This window comes from Polyodon spathula, chromosome 19 (assembly GCF_017654505.1).
Source record: "Polyodon spathula isolate WHYD16114869_AA chromosome 19, ASM1765450v1, whole genome shotgun sequence".
In the NCBI taxonomy this organism is placed as follows: domain Eukaryota; kingdom Metazoa; phylum Chordata; class Actinopteri; order Acipenseriformes; family Polyodontidae; genus Polyodon; species Polyodon spathula.
The window spans coordinates 17,756,925-17,780,661 of NC_054552.1; the positions used below are offsets into that span (position 1 = coordinate 17,756,925).

The 23,737-nt window shown below is 39.0% G+C and overlaps 1 protein-coding gene across 1 annotated transcript; it reads right to left on the reverse strand.

The window, feature by feature from the left end:
• Nucleotides 1-847: 847 nt before the first annotated feature.
• On the reverse strand, nt 848-18,813 carry LOC121295029 (potassium/sodium hyperpolarization-activated cyclic nucleotide-gated channel 4-like). The gene is made up of 3 exons (XM_041219308.1): nt 17,707-18,813; nt 10,062-10,485; nt 848-1,207 (listed from the first exon to the last, which is right to left on the reverse strand). Exons 1-3 carry the CDS (start codon nt 18,384-18,386, stop codon nt 848-850), a joined length of 1,464 nt encoding a protein of 487 aa, XP_041075242.1. The 5' UTR covers nt 18,387-18,813.
• Nucleotides 18,814-23,737: the final 4,924 nt, after the last annotated feature.

The window sequence follows — 23,737 nt, forward strand, 5'->3', positions numbered from 1 at the left end:
TCCCTCACTTTCCTGTGCTCATACACTGGGTTTGAAAAGAGGGGATTACACTTGCCTATACTTTATACATTATTTCAGCTGTTTATGAATAAAAACAATATAATTAAAACACTTTATTCTACATTTAAATCAATAAGATTTTGACAAACAATAAATATAGAAATATGTTATGTCTTATTCACTTTATATGCTTTAAGAAACATAGAATATAAACAATAACATATGGGTCAGAATGTATAATACCTGTCAATAATACCTGTCTCTCACTGGTTTGGGGCTGATAGTTCACTGGAGACTGTGCCACTCATGCTTTACTACTCAAAACCAACTCAAGACATATTACTGTGTGAGAATATATTCTGACCCATACATTAATATGCGGAAGTACTGTATGTTTTAAACCCTAACATTAAAAAGCATTTCCTGATCAACAGGGAATTAAGCACACAACAGTAGGTTTGATTGACGGCAAGCTATTTGTCCCTAATTGCTAGAAACCTAAAATAAAATAACCAGAACACCAACTGCATAAACACTGAGGTTTGATTAATTAGAACAATAAGATTTTCCCTTCCTTCCTTCCTTTGTAGTAATGTTTAATTAGACAATGAGATCTCACACGGGTGTAGACAACCAATGACTGACTATCGAGTTAACATCCAATTTCATGTAACCTGGAAATGTAGAAGTTTTTCCACCTTCACCAAATCACTACCTACCCCGGAAAAGCCACTAACCCTTAGGATTAAATTTGAATTATGGAATCAATATTCATGCAGCAGCTTTTTGTATCCCAGTAAACAGAACAGCTGTGATAGAATCTGTGGTGGTTTGAGATGTGATGTTTCTAGCCAGGCAGGTCCAGACAGCTGTGATAGAATCTGGGGTGGTTTGAGATGTGGTGGTTCCTGCCAGGCAGGTCCAGACAGCTGTGAGAGAATCTGTGGTGGTTTGAGATGTGGTGGTTCCTGCCAGGCAGGTCCAGACAGCTGTGATAGAATCTGGGGTGGTTTGAGATGTGGTGGTTCCTGCCAGGCAGCTCCAGACAGCTGTGATAGAATCTGTGGTGGTTTGAGATGTGGTGGTTCCAGACAGGCAGGTCCAGACAGCTGTGATAGAATCTGTGGTGGTTTGAGATGTGGTGGTTCCAGACAGGCAGGTCCAGACAGCTGTGATATAATCTGTGGTGGTTTGAGATGTGGTGGTTCTAGCCGGACAGGTCCATCACCACACAGGTAGAAGCCTTCTAAAAGATTACAGAAAGGGACCATTCTTTAATGTATGGTCCTACCATCACCTTTGCAATTGAGTACGAACCAATGGAAATGAACTTTGAGTGTTTTCAAAGCCAATTGGAAGCGAATATTTCTCTAATCCTGGGCACTGACATTTTCACTGCTGTACTGCCGTACAGAGGCCCTAAACTCACAATGACAATATGTTGCATAACTAGCAAATGCAACTGATTTGTCATGTGAATGTGAGAGATCCTAAACCTAACTGAAGAGCTACAGCTGTGGAAACTTCACTATTTCTTTGTCGAGTTTAATCAGAGATTACATCTTGGCCAGGAGTACAGTCCCACAATTCACTGCTGAAATCATGCATTTCTAAGGAAAGTGAAAAAGAAATAATTTAATTTCAGAAGTATTAAAAAAAATAAAGGTAAGACCAACAATCGAACCCTCGCGCCCCTGATTCAAGCCAAATAAACAGCATTCAGAATATGAAGGATCATTTTAGGAATAATTTGAACGCAATGGGTAACATATTAACCAGGTATTGGGAATACTAGAAAATATTAAGCCATGTAAGGGTGCTATTCAGTTGAATCTACACCACAGATGTAGCAGCATGTTCAGGAGAACCAATGTAATTTCTAGTACAGTATTTCGAATACTTGAGCCACACACTGCTGTGCTCTTCTGAATACAAGTGATGGCCAGTGATGTGCTTCTAACATGACCCACATTTCCTTGTCTTTCTCTATTGATATTCAAACAGACTCCTCGTCCATTTTCAGCAGACTCCTAATAGCTACAGCGCTATTAACATGCTAATAACTCAGGAGAGCGTCTCTTGTGAAAACAACGGAAAGGAACAGCTTTCTTCTTCCTGCCAGATCTTATATTAGATTATATAGGAAATGAAATGAAGTGAACTAGTGTCAGTAATACTCTGCCCAGTGTTTATTTATATAGTGAAGCCATGTCAGTAATACTCTGTCCAGTGTTTATTTATATAGTGAAGCCATGTCAGTAGTACTTTGCCTAGTGTTAATTTATATAGGGCAGCCATGTCAGTAATACTCTGCTCAGTGTTTATTTCTTCTTGCTTCCACAAATCCAGGGAAATCATGTTTTTTTGTAAATGGTACAGAGGCTGGGTATTTGTCGAACATCCCGTACATATATTCTGCACTACATAAAAGCTGGATCTCCCAGACAGACAGACTTTGATAGAAGCCGACTGAGGTTCAGTTGACAAGTGCTTTCATATCCAAAACTGCACTAATTACTGATGCTTCACAAGGCTGGTCATCAGTCAGTTTAAACACCCTACAAACTGCTGTCAAATGGAATTAAAGCTGCCCATGGTGGACCCACACCCTATTGACAGTGTTATGGCCAGTGTTTTCTTATTTCTTGTCCAACTCTGGTATTTGGTATTTGTAATTTATATTAGCTGGTTTTATCCAATTATAACAATGCAACTTTATGGGCTAGGTTCACAGATGCAGGTTCATGCTGGTATCCTGAACTGCCTCACGTTTTATTATGTGAGGTAGAACTGTTAGTAGATTGATGCTAACCAGAGTCTGTGAAACGTAATCAATTTTCTTTTCTAAAAAAACTTGGATTTTGAATTTTATTTTTAATCCACCATAGTTTGGATGCTTAAAGGGAGGACCATTTCTAAATCTGGTACATTTGGTACTGTCAAAGTGTCCTCCAAATATTGGCCCTGGAAACTATTTATCCTGAGGTGCATATTAAGTCACTAAGTCATCTCAATGCGCTTGCTTATAACCAAGTAAACACCAAGAAAAGTGGAACCAACTGTCAAAATATTTTGAGAACTAAAATATGACCAATCAGAGCTATAAGAACACACAGCCATATCATTCTATGTGTTCTGTCTCCAGGGTTAGGTTATGTACGCATCCAAGCAAGTGGTGTGTTTGTCCAGTATCTACACGTTGTCCTTGTTATAAATTATCAAATTAATAATAATAATAATAATAATAATAATAATAATAATAATAATAGAATCACAGTGTACCCAGATCATGCTCTGATTGAAATGAGTGGCTACGAGGGAACAGTAAACGTTGAGCAGCGTTGCAGGAGGGAGCATGATTTGGACACATTAAGATAAAGTTGCAAAATGTATTCCCCAGGTGAATACAATCAGAATTATTTAAAAAAAAATATATCGCTGTGACACAGCAAAGAGAAAGAAACCTCAAAGACTTGTTCTTATCAATCCTACTGATCACATGTGCGCAACTGATTTCTACCACATTGAACACAACACAGGCACAGTATGTTGGTGTTAACAGGCAGATTTCAGAACATTGCAGCCCCTCTTATTCTGTGTAAGTGCTGTCCTAACTTATAAAGCAGCACAGCTTTCCCCTTATTCTTGAATCCGTCAAACTGTTTTTTAATTATGTATATTTTACTTCCAGTCTGTTAGTTTCACAGTAATATAATCCTTCATACTCTCGTCCAGTCAGATAATGTGTAGAACAGATGGGCAGAACAATAAAGCAATGTCTGTCATCTGCAAATGTTTTTTTTTTAAAGATCTTGTTCTTTCTGTTATGGTTTACGTAGCACTGTCATGTTGAGCAGTCTCTGTTGAAAGGATCATTGTCATTTTATTTAGGACTCCGTAATGCATCACTTAATGTTAAACATTAAAATAAATAATGTTGAGTGTAATATGATGCATTGTTTTTTGTTATTACAGCAGTTAGATTTCTTTGGGGAAAGAAATAAACCATATATACAGGTGCTATAGAATAAACACCCAACACAGCGATGAAACCAAGATGATGAACTTGCTTCAAGGACCAGAGTTCGCGCTATGCCTGCATTTTATAAACATGTGCAATGTTTTGTAAAACTGTACTGCAGTATTCGTATACCCCTTCCACTTCACAGTGCAGACATGCAATACAATATGTTGAAGATGACAAACGAACGCTCTTCAAACAATACAAATAAACACAGAAGCAGTGTATCATCTGGAATGTGATTTCCATTTGCTTCAATAACAGCATTCTTGGTAGGATTGTTTTAAATGACGTATTTGGATAAAATGTGAATATCCGTGTAGTGAGATTCACAGAACCGCAAACAGACCACAGGACTACCTGCATTGCCAATGCACAATACTAATAGAACAAAACTGACCAGTATTACTGATAGGATGCCATGGAACTGTATTGTACTGTGATAGGCTGCCTATCTGTGGGCTTTGGTGTCAGCCAGTAAGGTCAGTGTAAGGCAATACACTTAATATTCCTTCCCTTCCTTGAACTCTGACTATACTTCTTTCTTTCTTTCTTTCTTTCTTTCTTTTTCTTTCTTTCTTTCTTTCTTTCATTATTTTATAATTATTATATAGCCAATAAGCAGTTTAAAAAAAAAAAAAAAACATTTAAAAAAAGCCACACAAACACAAAACATTACAACAGCTCATTGAGTTCTTGTAGAACTTTCAGAAGATTCCAGGGATTCCACGTTCCAGGTACCATATCTGCTAAAGATTAATAAGGGATGGAATTCCGATTACAAGAAGAAAAAGAACAAAGCTGGACATGGACGAGTCATCCCTAACCACTCTCCAGCACACAGATTCTTATTCAAGTTCTCTAGGGTTTGCAAAGCAGATCAAGTCTCTTCCTCATCACAAAGCTTTCTGTGCTGTACAGTAAAGCTGTTCTGTTTGTTTTTCAGAGGCTCAAAATGTGCCATAATAAATCATTCATCTTTTCAAGTACAAATTTGACTATAGTTCTTCACTGGAACACAAGTTTTTCCACTTTAATTTTATGAGTCATTTCTGAGCAGAAGTCATTGTGATTGAGCAGGGCGTGCAGGTTTGGCGTGGAAGACAAGGGAAGCGCGGGCATACGGGAGTGCAGGAAAAAACTGCGAGATTGGAGAAAGCAAGAGTGACAGAGAGGGGTGTGTGTGGGGAGAGATAGAGATAGAGAGGAAAAGGATCAAAAGAAACCAATACTATTACTAATTGTAATGATTTAGTCTCATTTATTCTCGACTCCCAGTTGCTTTCCATCATCTTACGATTTTATTTTGTGATAAATTTAATAACTGTAAATAATAAACGGCTTCAGCCTTTATCTACTCATGGTTGAAGTCTCATTTCTGTCCCTGAAAACGCTATAATGTCATCACACTAATAGCTCACGTGACATTACCAGCAATGGTACATAAAGCACAGTGATTACTGTACTTATCTCCTGTTGTGTAATTCCGTTGCATATCACAGTAAACTGTTTAAAAAAAAAAAAAAAAAAAAAAAGACAACCAGGGATAAGGCACATACTACAGAATTTCAAAATATCTGTCAATAATATCAGAATATTTTATCTGTTTATGCTGAACATATATATATGTTATATATATATATATATATATATATATATACCTCCAGACTGTGGCTGATAAATAATTGAAATCTCAGCAATGAGCTGAGCAATGCACCCTTATCTTACAGTCCTTAGGATGAAATTGAATTGATTTGAAGTTAAGAATTACCCGACACATTTTTATGAAGTTCATGTTACAGTGTAGCGATTCTGATAGTCATAGTGCAAAGTAACCAAAAAAAAATAATTGATATATTAACATGTACCGGTACTTAAAAAAAAAAAAAAAAAAAACTTTATTGAATTAGTAGCGGTAGCATGTTGGCACGACTTTAGCACAGTACATTAAAATCCCTTTTGTGCTATGAGGGAACCTTAATAGAAACAATTAACAACTAATTGCATTTAAACATCTGCTAGAACCCCAGATGGCCACAATTATGTAAGTAAAAATGGAACATATCTGTAACATCATTCTAAAATCTTACAACGTCACTGTAAGCAAACCTTTTAAAGCAATGTACGTTTAATTATTGGTGCTTTCATATGATGCATGCTATGAAATATTACCATAGCCCCTCCTCAATTACGACAAAATTACTGCCACTGGCGCGGCGCTTAGAAGTCTAAAACCTAAGCTATAAAAAATAAAAAAAAGGATAGGGTCAAGGGATTTTGTTCTGGAATAACAGTATGACAATCAATGTGCTGCCTTTATTTTCAATGTAAATGTCGCTTATGTCTCCCAATGTACTAATGAGGAGATCTTGACATGCACACAATAAAAATAATATTGAAAAAAAAAAAAAAAGTTTTTTGGTCTTGTCACTTTGATTATATTAGGCAAAAGTAATCTAATGAGTTGGGGGAAGTAATCCAGTTCTGTGTTTGAAAGATGCACCTCCCTGTTGCCATTACTGTCACTGAATACCAGTAGCAACACTTGACTTTGATTCAGTGCATAAATCACTGCAATCACACCATGAAGCCATTCTAGTGACTTTGGTACAGATTACTAGCAATCAAAGACAGAAAAGTGTGGTTATGGGTTCTGCTGCACTGTCATGTTGAGCAGTATATATTAAAAATGTTTGTTTCTTTTCTATATAGGATCCCATAGGTCTTTTGAATAGTGTAGTGTAATGTATGTTACATTAGACTTTTCACTGTGTATTGGTTTATTTCAATTAAATAATATCTTCCTTCTCCAGAAGTTGTGTTAGAAAATGTACAGCAGGGCTGTGACAGGCACTTTGCTGAGGTGCTGTGCTAAAAACATCCAACACAGAGCACTGAAACCAGGAGATGGTCTGCAAGATCAGGACCAAAGATCACACTGCATTTTGAAAACCTGCATTTTACAAATCTTTTTAAAATCTTCATTTTATTGTTTGACTCTATTATTGTGCCTTTGCCAAAATGAAGATTGGGTATCCTGAGCTACTATTGCATTGTCTATATCTGCAACTGAATTCATGCTGCAGTTCGTGGTTAGGTCTGTGCTAGAATGCTTTTCAGTCTGCTCTGGGAGTCTGTACAGAGTGCATGCTTCTTCTTGCTGTCTACCTGATACCTGAAGTAAGATGGGGGATTTTCATAAAACATCACCAAAAACACAAGACAGTGATTAGAAGAAGAGATAGATCAACCTTCAAGGCTTGCCCATTGCAAGTTTACAGCCTCTGAGCACCATGTAATGTTACACAGTATTTGTATACATAACGTGCTGATTGATAACAAAAAAAAGTGATGCTAAGAAAATAATTCCATAATTCAGGTGGTGAACTTCCATTAGCTTCATACATCTCAAATGCACAGTTCTGAACAAAATGCATTTTATAGTAAATGTATTAATTAACTAACTAATTGTTAATAGATAAACAAATACACAGTTTGAATAAAACAGCACACAGCACTTTGGGCCAAAATAAACAGACAAACAAAATGATCAGACACAAACACTGGATGAAACAACAAACAAGTACCATACTGGTCTTGCTATTATTATTATTATTATTATTATTATTATTATTATTATTATTATTATTATTATTATTTATTATTATTATCTCCTTACTCTCTCCTGTTTCTTCTCCCTGAATGTTTCAGGATTCAATTACTAATTAATTATTCACTTGAATCCGAGTGCCAGAACTAATTGGTGCAATCTGTGTGCTCACCTACTATAAAAATACTTTATCTTCACGTGACGTGATTGTGCAATTGTGGCAGAGCGATTGCCCTGCGTAATGGGGAATTAATGTTGGTGTAATTTTTTATGTGTAAAAATTGTTTTTTTGTGTGTCTTTTTTTTTTTTTTTTTTTTTATTTGTATGATTGAATTATTGTTTAGCCGTGGGAAATATTTAGGAGTCGCTGGTTGCTACTTTTTGGGTTACCTTCAAGAGGTCTCGTGGTTTTTTGGATAGTTTACTTTATATATAAAGAAAGAATAATTTTATTAAAATGAATAAACTTTTACAGCCTACACGCTGCAGTGCACACAAACTATGTAAATCTGTGTTTCCCTACAAAATAACATTGCGCATGAAAATGCGAGTGGACAGGAGTGAGAGACGAATGATTGTATTAATGGACAGTGAAAAGCAGCCATTTTAAGAAACGGGGTAGAAACTTCGAAACTACTAAAAAGCAGGAACAGTTAAGAAGTTTAATTTGAACCAGAGATGTTGATTGTGCCTTCAGAGTTTCGTATGATTTTTTTTTTTTTTTTTTTTTTTTTTAATGACGTGTGGATGAGCTGTGCTGGGGCTTGTCATTTTTGTCACATCTATACTAGATATATTTTATTACGAAAACTTTTGATTGTGTTCTTATGCATAGGGCTACATGTTAATGGTAATAAGCTTTGTTTCGTTAAAAAAAGGGGGCTATAACCACTGTAGAAATCTGGGATCCCTGGTCCGTCAGTCCAAAAACATCCGCGGGAGATGGCTCGATGCTGCTGCAAGGCCATGAGACTGAGCTACGGATGTCTGGAATCCCGCTGGAGAGAACTGGAGACTGCTGACTACTGCATGGGTTAACCAGGGTCAGGCTTCCAGCATTCACGCACGAAGAAACTGCAACCGCTAGTGGTCGTGTGTATAACCGGGGCGGGGTAGGAAGGGAGCTTAATTTCAGGCAACAACAGCCCACAGTATAGAGAGAAGTGTATTCCAGCGGGACCTCCTGTTTAGGGGAGTAGCGCTAGCCGTTTTTACTGCACCTTTTATTTGTCGTTTTTTGTACTGTGTTTTATTTTCCTTTTTACAGCTTGCTGTATGTGTCCTCTGTGCGTTACCATCGCTGAGAATGTCACATCACCAGTTTGTTTTCCTTCTGCTATATGTTAATAAATAAACTGTGTCGGTGTTTCAACTCCAGCCCCAGTTGTCTCTGTATTGCTTGAACAGCAGCTACCCACACACGTGACACGTTCTTCACCCTATCACAGCAATTCCAGTGCCTAAATAAAGCGATATATTTTAAATCACTCGTGCTGCACAGACCCAACATTATATCCTGTGCACTTATACATACACCAACAATAACTCACAACATACAAATGATAACACATATAATATGCACAGTGGCGGGGCACACTACCACAGTTCTGTATGAATCTCTATGCATGTACTTGTTGCAAAAACATCAAGATAGCAGGTAGCTGCAGCAGTGATACTAATTTTCAAGAAAACAATGTATGTAGTAATATTAGAAAGAAGCGATACAATTAGAGAACAAAAATTGACAAGATGGTTAATTTGACCCCTAACTCCCATTGAGAAATGACTGCAGAATAATATAACGTCCTTTCATTACCAGGCTGTGGTGCAGTTACAGTGTCAAACACAATGTCATCAATTTGTTGTTGAAAAAAGTTGCTAGTTAATGTTCTGCTCCTGAAACTAGCTGAGTAAAGATAAAAATCTCCATCAGCGGCCACATAATGGCAAGCCTGTGTGGCTACTGCTGGTAAAATGTGTGTTCCAGCCCCTTCAGCACCACATTATTAAAAATAACAATGAAGATCCTGTCAAACAAGAATACCACAGCTGTAAATACAAAATTTAGAAGAAAAAGCAATGATATCAATAAACTCACACTCATTCCCCTTTCACTGTCATTCACTCTCCTGCCATGCTGGTTTCAGCACCACGGACAGCACCTCTTCTGCAGCCCATCACAGATATATACCTAAGTATATATCCCCAGCACTATATATCCCCAAACATGCTCTGCTTATAAAAACTGGATTAATGGAGATTCCAACTGGGAAAACTAGTTTTAAAACTGTATAGAGCACATCATATGCCGCATGTAAAATTAGACATCTACTTAAAACAATATAGCACTTCCCTCACTCCAGTACACAGCTATGTTGTTTAACCCACGAGGGATAGTGAATGTCAGTAAGAGTGTGACGAAGCCCTACCTCTTCCCACTGGTGGATGTAGCGAATGAGCCGGGATAGCCGCAGCAGACGCAGAAGGCTGAGTATCTTGGTGAAGCGGACTATGCGGAGTGCCCGGGCGGTCTTGTAGAAATCAGAGTCAATGCGTGTCTCCACGATGAGGAATATGTAATCCACAGGAATGGAGGAGATGAAATCCACCATGAACCAGCTGCGCAGGTACTTCACCTTGATGCGCTGTGGGTCCAGGATGATCTCCGTGTTGTCCTCCACCACAATGCCGGTGCGGAAGTTGAGCACCAGGTCGATGAGGAAGAAGGTGTCCGAGACCACGTTGAAGACGATCCAGGGCGGCGTGTGCTCGTCTTTGAAAAAGGTGATGCCCACTGGGATGATGATCAGGTTCGCTACCATCAGGAGAAGCATGGTCAGATCCCAGTAGAACCTGCGGGCAATACAGGAGTGAGTGTGTGAAGGAGAGTAGCAATCAGTCATGTTATTTATTTATTAAACAAAAAAATGGGTTTTAAGACCAAGTAAAGCCCATATTTTACATTCCTGATTTGTTGCTATTGACAGAAATGTAAATTCACCTTCAATTAAAGCCAATTCATTATCAAACATATCAAGCCTCTGTCAAATGACCTCTTTAATAAGACCAACATGCTAATACTACTAATCTTTTTTTTAAACCCTGAAAACTCTGTAATTAAAAACTATTAGAAATTGCAACAGTAACTTACAACAGTTAGCTTATAGGAAATGAATCAAAATGAATCTAGAATAAAGTCTTAACCAGTTAAAATAATAACTTCTAGAACAATAATACATTCTGTGGTATTAGTCTGTTAAAAGTAATTCTATATACCTTTAGTTGTAAGCACACCCCCTATTAATGATACATTGTGTTGGCCACTTGCACACACACACACATACACATACACAACACACACACACACACACGCACACACATATACACACACACACACACACGCACACACACACACACACACACATACACACGCACACGCACACACACACACACAAGAACATAAGAAAGTTTACAAACTAGAGGAGGCCATTTGGCCCATCTTGCTCGTTTGGTTGTTAGTAGTTTATTGATCCCAGAATCTCATCAAGCAGCTTCTTGAAGAATCCCAGGGTGTCGGCTTCAACAACATTACTGGGAAGTTGATTCCAGACCTTCACAATTCTCTGTGTAAAAAAGTGCCTCCTATTTTCTGTTCACACACATACACACACACACACACACGCACACACATACACACAAACACACACACACACACACACACACACACACACACACACACACACACACACACATTTCACTCTCTTCATTTTCACACACCACCCACTGGTTTCAGCACCTCCATTGAAGTTTTCTGCCAGTCTGCCTCTTTCCCTTGACCTACATTCCACCCATGGGAATAGTCAGCTAGACAAGTCATGTGAGGCTGGACTGCAGCACAGGTTACAAAGCAGACTGTGACAGATAGAAATACTATGGATTTGTATATGTGGAGCTACATAAAAAAGAAACATTAAAATGGTATTATATTGTAAAAGGTACTAGGTGGAACCTGGAGTGGTTCTGGCCTCTGAGGGTAAGGCAGTCAGATATTCATACATCCTTTATACAGATAGATGAAAGGACTCACCTGTTGGACTGTTAACAGACCAAAAAATCTGAGCACCGCATATATTTGCATTGTGCCTTTCCATCTCCACTTTCTGACAACACATGATAATAAACTGTCAAGGACACTTTCCTTCAGATGACAGAGTTCATTAAATCAGTGCATCAGTGCTTCTATCTTCCCGATTAGTGTGAGGCCCCCTGCTATTAACAGGGCTGTGACAGACTGGGGTGCTGATTGTTTTACTGCATCACACACTGCACATGTCATGATTAGCTCAGATTGACTCTGAAGCAGGGGATCACACTACATGTCAGGCCAGCAGCACCACTTTCTTTCTGGGTTGAGTTCAGAAGCCTAACAGGCAGTGATTGGAAACCTGCAGCATCTCTAGGTTCTGTGCTTGGACTGATGTCTGACACACAGCAAGGAAACCTATGCAGGCCTGAGGCTGAATCTTTTACTCAGCTTGACGGGAAAACATGGAAAGCTGACCAGATGCATGTAAATCTGTAAATAATGTTTAGAGGAGGATTTAGTGTGTTCAGGTATATATATATAATATATAATATATATATATATATATTTAAAACAGAAAATCTTTCCTATTCAATATTTCACCACAAGCATCCTCCTTACCTATATCCCACCTTTTCCTAAATGTACTTGTTCTTTTCCATCCACATGACTAGGCACACAGTAATTATAACTGAGCAGTTCTGTTTCTCTTCACTGCTCTAAACAAACCCAACTGGCCAGGTGCCCGGTGAGTACTTCACACATTAAAGGTTAAATACGAAGGACGGTCACATTTCTTTCAACTATGTATCATTCATGTTATTAGTTTTCAAAATTCTTGTTTTGTATGACATCCTTGAAATGTACTTTTAAAAGGTTTGAGCTCAGCAAGTTTTATAGAAATATGTTCTCTACAGAAGACCTTTACAAGACACTTCTCCATAAGCACTGAGATTAAAGGTAACAGAGTGATTACTGGTCTCAACCTCAGCACCTGTAAATCCAGTGTGGGTTATTCAACAGTGATTACTGGTCTCACCCGCAGCACCTGTGAGTCTAATGTGAGTTATTCAACAGTGATTACTGATCTCGCCCGATGCACCTATGAGTCCAATGTGGGTTATTCAACAGTGATTACTGGTCTCACCCTCAGCACCTATGAGTCCAATGTGGGTTATTCAACAGTGATTACTGCTCCCACCCTCAGCAACTGTGAGTCCAGTGTGGGTTATTCATTTCCCTTTTAGAATTATACTTGCATGAATAATAGGCTGCCATGCATGAATACATACTCAGAAGGTAGTCTAAGAGCAGGCAATAAACAAACTTGTCAAAGTCAATAGGGATAGCAAGGGAAGACTTGCTTCACCACTATTGTTGTCAGGACACTTCCTGTTGGATGAGTTTGTCCATACTCTAACAATTATGAGTGTGTTGCTGCTTCTAATTCCAAACCTGAGCCCTAATGCCTGCATTATCAGCCTGTCTCTGCACTCTGTCACATCACAGATCCCCCCCCCCTCCCCTCTTCCCCCCCAGTCCATTATCTTCCAGGAGTAGGTGATGTAATCTGTTAATGGAACTGAGCGAATAAAAGCTTTATATCCTTCTCAGGGATTTAAAACTAGGGTAAAAAAACAACTACAAATGTCTATGGATAGTGAGCAGCTTTTAATCAGTTATGGGTGCATAGTCTTGTTGTGTTGTTCATGATACAACGAGACTGAGCTGCTCCCTCCCTCACCCCCTAAGAGAAAGAGAGTGGTCCCTCAGTCCAGGGCAGGTTTGAGACATACTGAGCTTCTCCTCCACCTCTAAGAGAAAGAGTGGTCCCTCAGTCCAGGGCAGGCTTGAGACACACTGAGCTGCTTTCTCCCTCACCCCCTAAGAGAACGGGTGATCCCTCAGTCCGGGACAGGCTTGAGACATACTGAGCTGCTTTCTCCCTCACCCCCTAAGAGAATGGGTGATCTCTCAGTCCAGGGCAGGCTTGAGACACACTGAGCTGCTTTCTCCCTCACCCCCTAAGAGAACAGGTGATCCCTCAGTCCAGGGCAGGCTTGAGACACACTGAGCTGCTTTCTCCCTCACCCCCTAAGAGAACGGGTGATCCCTCAGTCCAGGGCAGGCTTGAGACACACTGAGCTGCTTTCTCCCTCACCCCCTAAGAGAACGGGTGATCCCTCAGTCCGGGGCAGGCTTGCCATGCTTACCAACTAATCTTTTCAGAATATTTTACTGGAAAAGTTAGTAAACCTGGTAAATATTGATCTAATTAGACCCTGTCAACTGAGTGTCTGCATCTCATAACTCTAAAATGCTGATTTTATTTCAGAATACATACTGGGGATTTGCAGAACACATTATTATTATTTTACAACCTGCCCATTTCATTATTTTTTGTATAGCCCATATTCCTTTTATATTCATATGCCAATTTACTGCCCACAAAGCCACTTGCAATCAACAAGCCTTTGGTTAAAGGAGAATAATTACATCAAAATGTATGTGCTGGACCACATCTGTTATCCCCAATAATAAAACAATTTCTATCATGGATTATAACGCATTTCTGCTAAAAGCCTGGGCCTCTTGCATTGGCATACAGGTTTGATTTTTTCACCCCACCCCCACTGCCCACAGTGCATTTCAATCGCTCTGTCCATTAAATACATTGCACAATGCTAATCTCATCTGATGTGCTCTTATAATATTGGGGGAAGTGCACAGCATCTCTTTTTGATTAGCATGCGGTATTCTGATCTCTTATTAAGAAGAACCGCGTCAATGATAAGACACCCCTATAGATTACTACAAGGTATATACTGGGATCCCCTTCTTCGGATACACTTTTGTTTTGCTTTTACCAGTTAGAGCTGTGCTTGAATTCATAACCTCCTTCTGCAGAATGTAGTTCAACCTTGAAAGAGGGAGGAAGCTTGAGTGCCTGGTGCAGTAAATAAACTGGAAAGCCAACAAGGCTTGTGTAGTGCAAAGAAGAGTGAATTTAAAGGAAGGTGTAGTAAACTTGTGATTCTGTTTTTTAATCAAATGTTTTACAGGTAACCCGCTTTCAGGGTCACAGAAGTTGAAGGGACTGCATTTCAGGGTGAAAGAAATAAGTATTTAAAAAGCAGTATCTCTCTTTGGTTTTCATCTTGACAATAGAATTACAGTCTGGGCCTGGGGAGAGCTTACAGCTAAATAGAACAAGGCTAACAGACAGACTGCACCTGGGAGGAAGTGCTGTATACACAGAATAAAAACAAACAACTTTGAAAAGTCAAGTAGACAAATGCTTTGACAAAATCTCTGTCAATGTCTCCATTAATTTAAACAATGCTGAAATATTTGTCAATTTGAGTGTATGATGAAAGATTGGTGCAAAATACATGCATTTATTGTGCTCACTCTGTACAGGGTATCCACAAAGTCCTGTTATCCCCTTGTGCTTGTCTACAGTGCACTGAACAACAACTGAAACATGTGAAAGAATGACGATAATTGTATTTAGAAGTTCTTCATTGTATTGAGTGCAAGCATTTAACTGTATTTAGACATCCAGAGGATCAGTGTAGGCACCATCATTTTCATGGCAGATATGAGGCTTGGTTCCAACAATATAGAGCACCAGCCCACTGTGCCTTAGTGGTACAAGAATATCTTAACAATGTCTTTAGAGAACGTTGGATTGGTTGTGGATCTGCTCATTTACCAACTCCCATTCAGTGTCCAGCACGAAGTCCAGATTGCTCCAACTGTGACAACTCCCTCTGTGGATTTGTGAAGGATCACGATGCAAAACGGTGATATGAGAATACGGAAGAGCTGAAACAAGCTGTCAAAGATTCATTTCACCTCGTCACTCCATCAATGCTACAGAAGATGTTGGACCGAATATGCCAACGGATCATTATCTGCCACATCGATCCTCTAGACTTTTAAATACAGTAAAATGCTTGCAGTGAATACAACAAAGTACTTCTAAATACAATTAGCACAATTCTTCCACATGTTTCAGTTGTTGTTCTGTGCACTGTAGACAAGCACAAGGGGCTAACAGGACTTTTTGGACCCCAATACATACAGGGTGATGGTAAAACACTTTTCTGTGCAGACCTCATTTATGACCTCATTGATTTATTTTATAAACGAATGGAAATGACTACTGTCATTTTGGTCGTCAAATACATTTTAGTTTGAATATTTGTAATATTGGTCCCAGCACTGGTATATATTTCCAAGCTTCTGAACTTGAATCCTGGGAAGTTGCCACCTAGACTTGCTGGGCACCTTGTTAGTAGTGGTCACTGGAGCACCATGAAGTGACTAGCCCCATTTGATTTCCCAACCTAACTCCACGTGACGTTTAGGCCAATGAATTGCTTTAGATCCCCAGGGTGCGCAACCCAGATCAGCTTGGCTAGCCAGCAGGATTGGACCCATGCTTGTATGACTCACCTTTCAATGCAAACAGCATTGCTTTTGACAGGTGAGCCACTTTTTAGCAATTTTGTTTAATTTCTTGGTGCTTGTGGATTTAGATCTGCTGAAAGGGACAATAGCACAGGCTACAGTCAGGAATACAGCCCTGTGGAGGTCACAGGTTCAGGTGGAGGTCGCCGGTTCGGGTACAGGCTATTCTGCTGCCGGCCATGGATGGGAGTTTCCAGAGGGCGGTGCACAATTGACGGAGCACCATTCGGAGTGGGGAGGGCTTAGGTTGGCTGGGGTGTCCTTGGCTCACCGTGCACCAGCGACTCCTGTAGAATGGCCGGGCACCTGCGGGCCTGTCTGCTGCAAGCGGCCCAAAGCTGCATGGTCCTCCAATGCTGCAGCTCTGAGGTAGCTGCATGACGGGCCTACAGAGTGAAAAGAAGCGGACGGCTGACGGCACTCATTTCGGAGGGCTTGTGTGCTCATCCCAGTCTCTCTTGAGGCAGCGTGGGGGTTGCAGCGGTGAGCCAGGCTTAAAATTGGGCATTTCAAATTGTGGAGAAAATGGGGTAAAAAACAATTGCGATTCCAAATGTAAAAAAATGAAATAATTAAAAAAAAAAGGAATACAGCTCTGCAAGCCAGTAAGAGAGACTTAATCCTGACCTGAGACCCTTGCCTGATTTTCGGTCCTGGATCTCTCAAGCAGATACTGTCAATTATCAGCTTTCTGGCTGCTCTCTGCTTTGGGTTTGGTTGAGAACACCCAATTCCTTCCACTGATCTGAACCATATCTGAACCCGGGGCCGCAGAGATTAAAATCACGCATTTACCCTCCCTGTAAACTTACAGTTTGGGTAGCATATTGATAGGAAGTATCTGGATTGTTGCTGTCAGGTAATGCTTTTTCACTACTAGTTTGTGGACCACACTTGTCATCCTGTTTTGTCTATAAGACTTCAGAATAGTGATTAAACTGTGCAGCAGGAGAATGGACTAATGAAACTGAGGAAATAGTTGGACTGCTTTGCCAAATAGACTTTGGAATATTGGATCATATGGCTGCTTTGCCAATAGACTTTGGAATATTGGAATCATAGTAAAATGTGTTTTTTTTGGAAAAATAACTGGATTATTTATTTGACCTAATAAGGCACTGTTTATAATGTTTAGGAAAATGTATTAATTCTAACAGTTGCTCACATGCCAAAGCAATTATGACACCAATTTAAATGTAACATTCATATATATATATATATATATATATATATATATATATATATATAAAAATGTGCGTATTTAAAAATGTGCGTATTTTATTGCGATATTGGACTTACCCTAGTAGTACTTTAACAGTTCCAGTATTTTTAGTGCAGTATGGAGCAGTAAACACATACCTGTACACCTGTAGTGATTTTTTAGAAGTGACTCCACAAAGCAAAAAACTAAAATAAACGTATCGAAATAAATCTGCCACCATAAACAACCAAACACATTAACTACACCGTTGTCTGTGGAAAGCACGGCGTTTTAAATGATAAAGAAGTGTTACCTGAAGTCGCTGTATGGGTGAATTATCCAAAAGCCGGCGGACTTTACTCTCTCTTGTTCCCTTTCCACCGCCTTCTGACTGCCAAACACCCTTAAAGAGAATTTATTGACTCCTGGCTGAAGCATGGGTCCCAACTGCCTGTGAATGAAACCCGCCTGGTACAAAATTTGCTCGTCGTCCGGAAGTATTTGGTCCATCGCATCCAACTTTACAAAGCCCGCTTGCTGGTCCGAGGCTGCAGGCTGCTGCTGCTTGGAGCTGCCGCTGCTGCCCTGTGCGCCCTGCTCCGCCGCCAAGCAGCCCATTGCACCTGCCGGGTCAGTCTCCTCGCACGGAGTGGCATCACCATCTGAGATGAGCCTCTTCTCTTCCGCCGAGTAGTGCTGTTGCCGGCTGCTGATGGACGAGAGACTCCCTTTGAATCGCCTACAGTCGCCGTTGTAGCTTGTCTTGACAGATCTCCCGACGTCGGTCTCCATGATCACAGAATCACCGGTTTTGCTCTCCCCCATCCCCTTACTGCCCACTGAGGACTGGGAAGGCAAGGGTTTCATCCTGATGTTTTTCCTCCGGGTGTCCTTGTTGCTGTCTTCCTCCTCGCCCATGATTGAGGCTTTTTGTCCCATCTGTTGGGGCAAGCTGTACAGTCTTATACGCATGGAAGGGGATAACTTGTCCATTGTGGTAGGAACTAAACAGACAGACCTTAGCACATAAATCCCTTTTTAGAGCACCCTAGTTACAATAAGCGGCGTCCTATTTTCAGCTCATCTCATCCGTTCAGATTTATGCACGTTTCGTTGAATGTTGTGTTAGTGCATTACCAAGAAACTGAACTTAACCTCCGCTTAATATGCTCCCTCACACTGCTATCACTGTCTTGAGTCCCGCGTTCACCAGTCTCTGCTCCTTCCAAGGCACTGGAATGCAGAATAGTAAAAACCGAAATACTAGAAACCTTTGCATTTTAGGTGAGGTGATTTTAGTATGGTTGGTGATATTTATAAACGCATGCCCGTTTGTTAGACCCCTAGCAGCCGTGGGTGATGCTCAGTAATAAACAACGCAATACAATCTGCAGCTGCATCCTAAGACTGCTGACATCACTGATCCCCCTCGTTCCAGCTTCTGGTATTGGGAATATTCATGAAGCCATCTGATCTATTGAGTTGCCATAGAAGCAAGCTGCAGATAAGCTCAGCCCACCAAACCCTCAGTCTGTGCGTTTAAAGGGCTCGCTCTATACACGGAGATATTCTAATCACTCGAATACATACCAATGGTTGACTCAGGTTGTTTCGCTATTATAGAAATATTATATTCGTTTAATATGTTCATTCAGAAATAATTTACAACGCTGCTGCAATTTTACCGATAGAAATAATTAGATTTACCTTTAGCTTGTTTATGAAGTGTGTGTTGGAAATAAGGGTATCACATTCAGCATTCATATTTTAATTTCAAATATCTTGCATGAACACATTCAGAAATTAAATTTTACATTTATACAATTGTAAATATAATACTTTTTTTTTTTTTTTTTTTTTTTTTTACAATTCGCTTTCATAACAAAGAGAAACTCCATGCAGCTCTATGGTCTATGACATTAATAAACAGTAACTGTTTACCGGTATATCAAATCTGTACTACACAGGTCAACAGACCGGGAACCTGCCTTCAGTGTTGCCTGCCTATCTGCCTGCCTGCCTGCCTATCTATCTATCTATCTATCTATCGATAGATCGAAAGATAGCCATTAGGGTTTTGTTGTTGTGTTCTTGTTCAAATTGCCTCTGGAATTTCATTATAGTATATGTCATTTTTAATTAAAATAATCAGAATAATATATGAATGTGAACTGTTGCGTCTGTTGTGGCAGTCTTAAAGGTACAGTGTACCAGTGTACCTTTAATAGTAAACAGTGGCTTCAAAAAAGCAATTTTTACTGCCCTATGATTTTACGGTGTTTGAAATCATTCCAAGTTGTTGGCATTGAAATGCCCTGCTTTGGTAAGTCTGTGCTGATGTGCTTCACTCGAGATCAGGAGCTTCTCTTCTGATCTAGCAACCTGCCATAGACTCATGTGCTGAATTGTATTTAGCGAAGTACCAAACCATCTAGTTATCTTGTACTTTTGATGAAGTTTATTTTTGTGGTGCTGGCAATACCTTACAGTACACCATGGTGCTGGTGCTTTACAAACACAAAAACATATTGGCTGATCCAGCCTGTGTTAGTTTGTTGACATGTGGGGGTTTTAACAATAAAGTTTTCAGCTAAAATATGGGAGAGAATCTGTCCTGGGAGATGTCCAGGAGAAGGGTCCAAAGTAAGGGAGATTCCTGGTGAATACAGGAGAGTTGACAGGCCTGTTGAATTAATTTAATCAAAGTATCTTAATACATACTTACCACACATTAGAAAAAAAAAAAAAAAAAAAAAAAAACACACACACACACACTATGCAATATTTAAGAGATTTTAATAAGAAAAATAGCAAACATCATAAAAGAGCAATGAAAAAAAGGAGCTCACGTTCAAAGCGTCTTCTGTAAGAAAACCACTGATAAGGGTCTGTAGTGGAAAGGATAGGTTATTAACCATTGATAAGAGGCTATAGTGGGAAGGATAGGTTATAAACCAATGATAAGAGGTTATAGTGGAAAGGATTGGTTATTAACCTGTGGCGGGTAGAATAATTAATTTTTTGTACAAATATTTACATTGTTTGTAATTAGAATTCCGCATGGTGGACACATTGTAACTTAGTATAGCCAATTTTAAGTAATATAACTTAATTGAGCTCGAAGTCCATAGATAGACATGTACTCTTTCTAAAAATGTTTAACATCCCAACATAAGTTCTATTCAACCTGGAACCTGCTGTGTCAGTCTCCACTGCTCCATAGTTGACCAAGGGAATTGAATGGGGAGATGAGGACAGCCATGCACAAGTGAACTCCGTAACATATTAAGAAGCCATGTGTAATAATAAAGAATGATTTTACCATATAATAAGTACTGGACTTTGAAACTTCAAGGAAAACCCAATATTGATTTGTAGCATATTTTATTTTGTAATCATTTAAACCTTTTGTGTACATCAAAAAGAAAAAAAAAAAAAGCTTTTCATTTTTGCTTTATTCATTCAGACACACAAACACACACACACACACACACACACACACACACACACACACACACACACACAAACACATTGAGAGGAACAGTATATATTCTCTATGCAGCTCCAAGAGTTTTGCTGTTTTCATCATTTTGCAGCGGCAAAACTAAATCACTTAGAATTACCATCTGTACCAGTAACAGAAGCCTGAGCTTTCTTACATCAAATGTGAAAAAAAATGCAAATACCTCATATAAAAAATGAGATATAAGTCATCAAACTAAGGTAAAATTCTTCTGTTTACTTTTTTAAGAGTGTGTAGCGACTTTTCAAACAGAAAAGCTAAATAACTGGACATCTATCAATCATGTGATTGAAATAAAACAGGGATCGCAAGCAGTTTGATATCCACACCATTTATATTAAACAATGTATTTATCTTTTAAAACAGCACATATTGCTGAAAAGAATACTGTGGTTTGAACTTGCAACATGACACCCTTGCTCAGCACACAGCCTTAGCCTGCTGTGTCACTGCGCAGTTGTTGAAATGTGTATTTTTTATAAGCTTACATTCATGCCTGACCAGCTTTTGCTGAAAACCTGAAGGTTCTGCTCAGTTAGAGAAATGCTCTATTTCCTGTTTGAAAATATCTAGTTTCCTGTCTGGTAGATACCATAGAATGGAATTGTACACAAGAGTGGCATGTAGCTTCCTTGTCTAAATCTCTGATCTCTGATAAATTGTAGTTCCTTGTTTAATTAAAAATAAATAAAGGAATAATTTAAAAAATGCATAGAGGAATAAATATATTTAGAAATAAATATTTTAAGTAAACAAATGTAGAAATTAATGTTTATATTATAAATGTATTAATAAATTAATAAATAGCAAGCCAGAAAAAATATGTCATATTAATTTATTTGGCTAATGCTTTTATCCAGAGCAATTGACATTTGTATACTTATACAAAAAGTATGTTTCATGTAAATAATAAAAATAAATTCTTATACAATGAGACATTAGCGCTTCTTCACTTGTAGCATATGGGGAGTAGTGGTTAGAGTTCTTAAGTGAAAGGTTGTAAGTTCCATCCCATGTAGGGGGCACACTGCTGCTTTCCCTAGATTGGTCCAGTAAAAAACCTAACTGTATAAATGAGTAATTGTATGTAAAAAAGAAAAAAAACATCACAATTGTAAATTGGTTTGGATAAGGGTGTCTGCTAAGAAATAAAATAATAATTTTCAGGCCCGGTTACTATAGAATGGGAAACCAGGTACTTTAAACTTTTCTTTGGAGTTTTACTGGTGTAGTCGAGGGAATATGCAGGTGAACAACGTTTACCCACTTTGAATGTGGGCAAAATATCATTTACCTACTTCTCATATACGGGATACAGAGTTTAGTCACTTCTGCTCTCCTGTGATGTGCAAATCCTGTGTTAAAGACAATGAATTTTAATGGCTCGTCTGTGTTGTGTTCAAAGAATGTGAGCAGAGGAAGTGGTGACAATTCCGCTCATAATAATATCCTCCGCTCTGCTCGCTCTTTCTTTCATTCCGCTCTGCTCCCCTGCTCCAGACAAAACGATATTAAAAAAGATATATAATAGTAAGTAAATGAACTAGCTGTTTTTCCACCATCGTGTTGCCGATTGCAGATGAAAAGATATATTGTACATTCAGAAAAGAATAGCATTTAATTCTCCTTATTAATCGCATACCTTAACTCAAGTAAATAAATAAATAAATAAATAAATGCCCATCTATGACCAGCAAAGAAAAACTAGCTTTATACAGGGCATATTTATTTCCGAATATCTCATAGGATGCTTAAAGCAACCCATGAACACATATGAGTGAGTCGATAGGGCTGACGGATCATCCTGTACTAGTGTATGAACTATCCTTAAGAATGCAGAAAATATAAACCATGACTTTTCCACATTTTATTTACAACATGGAATCAAAATGGATTTAATTAGGAGTTTTTGCCACTGATCAACACAAAAAGTCCATAATGTCAAAGTGAAAAATAAAATCTACAAATTGTTCTAAATTAATTACAAATACAAAACAGAAAATAATTGATTGCATAAGTATTCACCCCATTGAGTCAATATTTGGTAGAGGCACATTTGGCAGCAATTACAGCCATGAGTCTATTTGGATAAGTCTCTACCAGCTTTGCACATCTGGACACTGCATTTTTTGCCCATTCCTCTTTCAAAATTGCTCAAGCTCAGTCAAGTTGGATGGTGACCTTTGGTGAACAGCAATTTTCAACTCTTTCCACATATTCTCAATTGAATTGAGGTCCTGGCTTTGACTAGGCCACTCCAGGACATTGACCTTTTTGTTTTTAAGCCACTCCAGTGTGGCTTTGGCTGTATGTTTGGGGTCATTGTCCTGCTGGACAAATGAATCTTCTCCAAAGTCCCAGGTCTCTTGCTGACTTCAGCAGGTTTTCCTCCACGATTTCTCTGTACTTTGCTGCATCCATTTTGCCCTCTATCTTCATGAAATTTCCAGGCTCTGATGCAGAGAAGCATCCCCATAGCATGATGCTGCCACCATGATGCGTCACGGTTAGGATGGCCTTCTCAGGATGGTGTCCGGTGTTAGGCTTGCTCCAAACATAGCGCTCAGCGCTTTGAGAGCCACTGTGTGTGTGTGTGTGTGTGTGTGTGTGTGTGTGTGTGTGTGTGTGTGTGTGTGTGTGTGTGTGTGTATATATATATATATATATATATATATATATATATATATATATATATATATATATATACAAATATATGTTTACTAGTTTAGAAGCAAAACGCGATATTCAGCAGGATCATTCATCTCACAGTGCCTACTTTCTGATGTTCAATGTCCTTTCTCCACAAAACACTATATACACC

Bases quoted from the DNA above. Each gene is read 5' to 3' on its own strand.
- LOC121295029 (XM_041219308.1), bottom strand. From the start codon at position 18,386: ATGGACAAGTTATCCCCTTCCATGCGTATAAGACTGTACAGCTTGCCC. The intron at 10,486-17,706 runs GTAACACTTCTT...TATTGCCCGCAG, and splicing joins CACCCATACAGCGACTTCAG to GTTCTACTGGGATCTGACCA. The intron at 1,208-10,061 runs GTAGGGCTTCGT...CTGTCCGGCTAG, and splicing joins ACATCCACCAGTGGGAAGAG to AACCACCACATCTCAAACCA.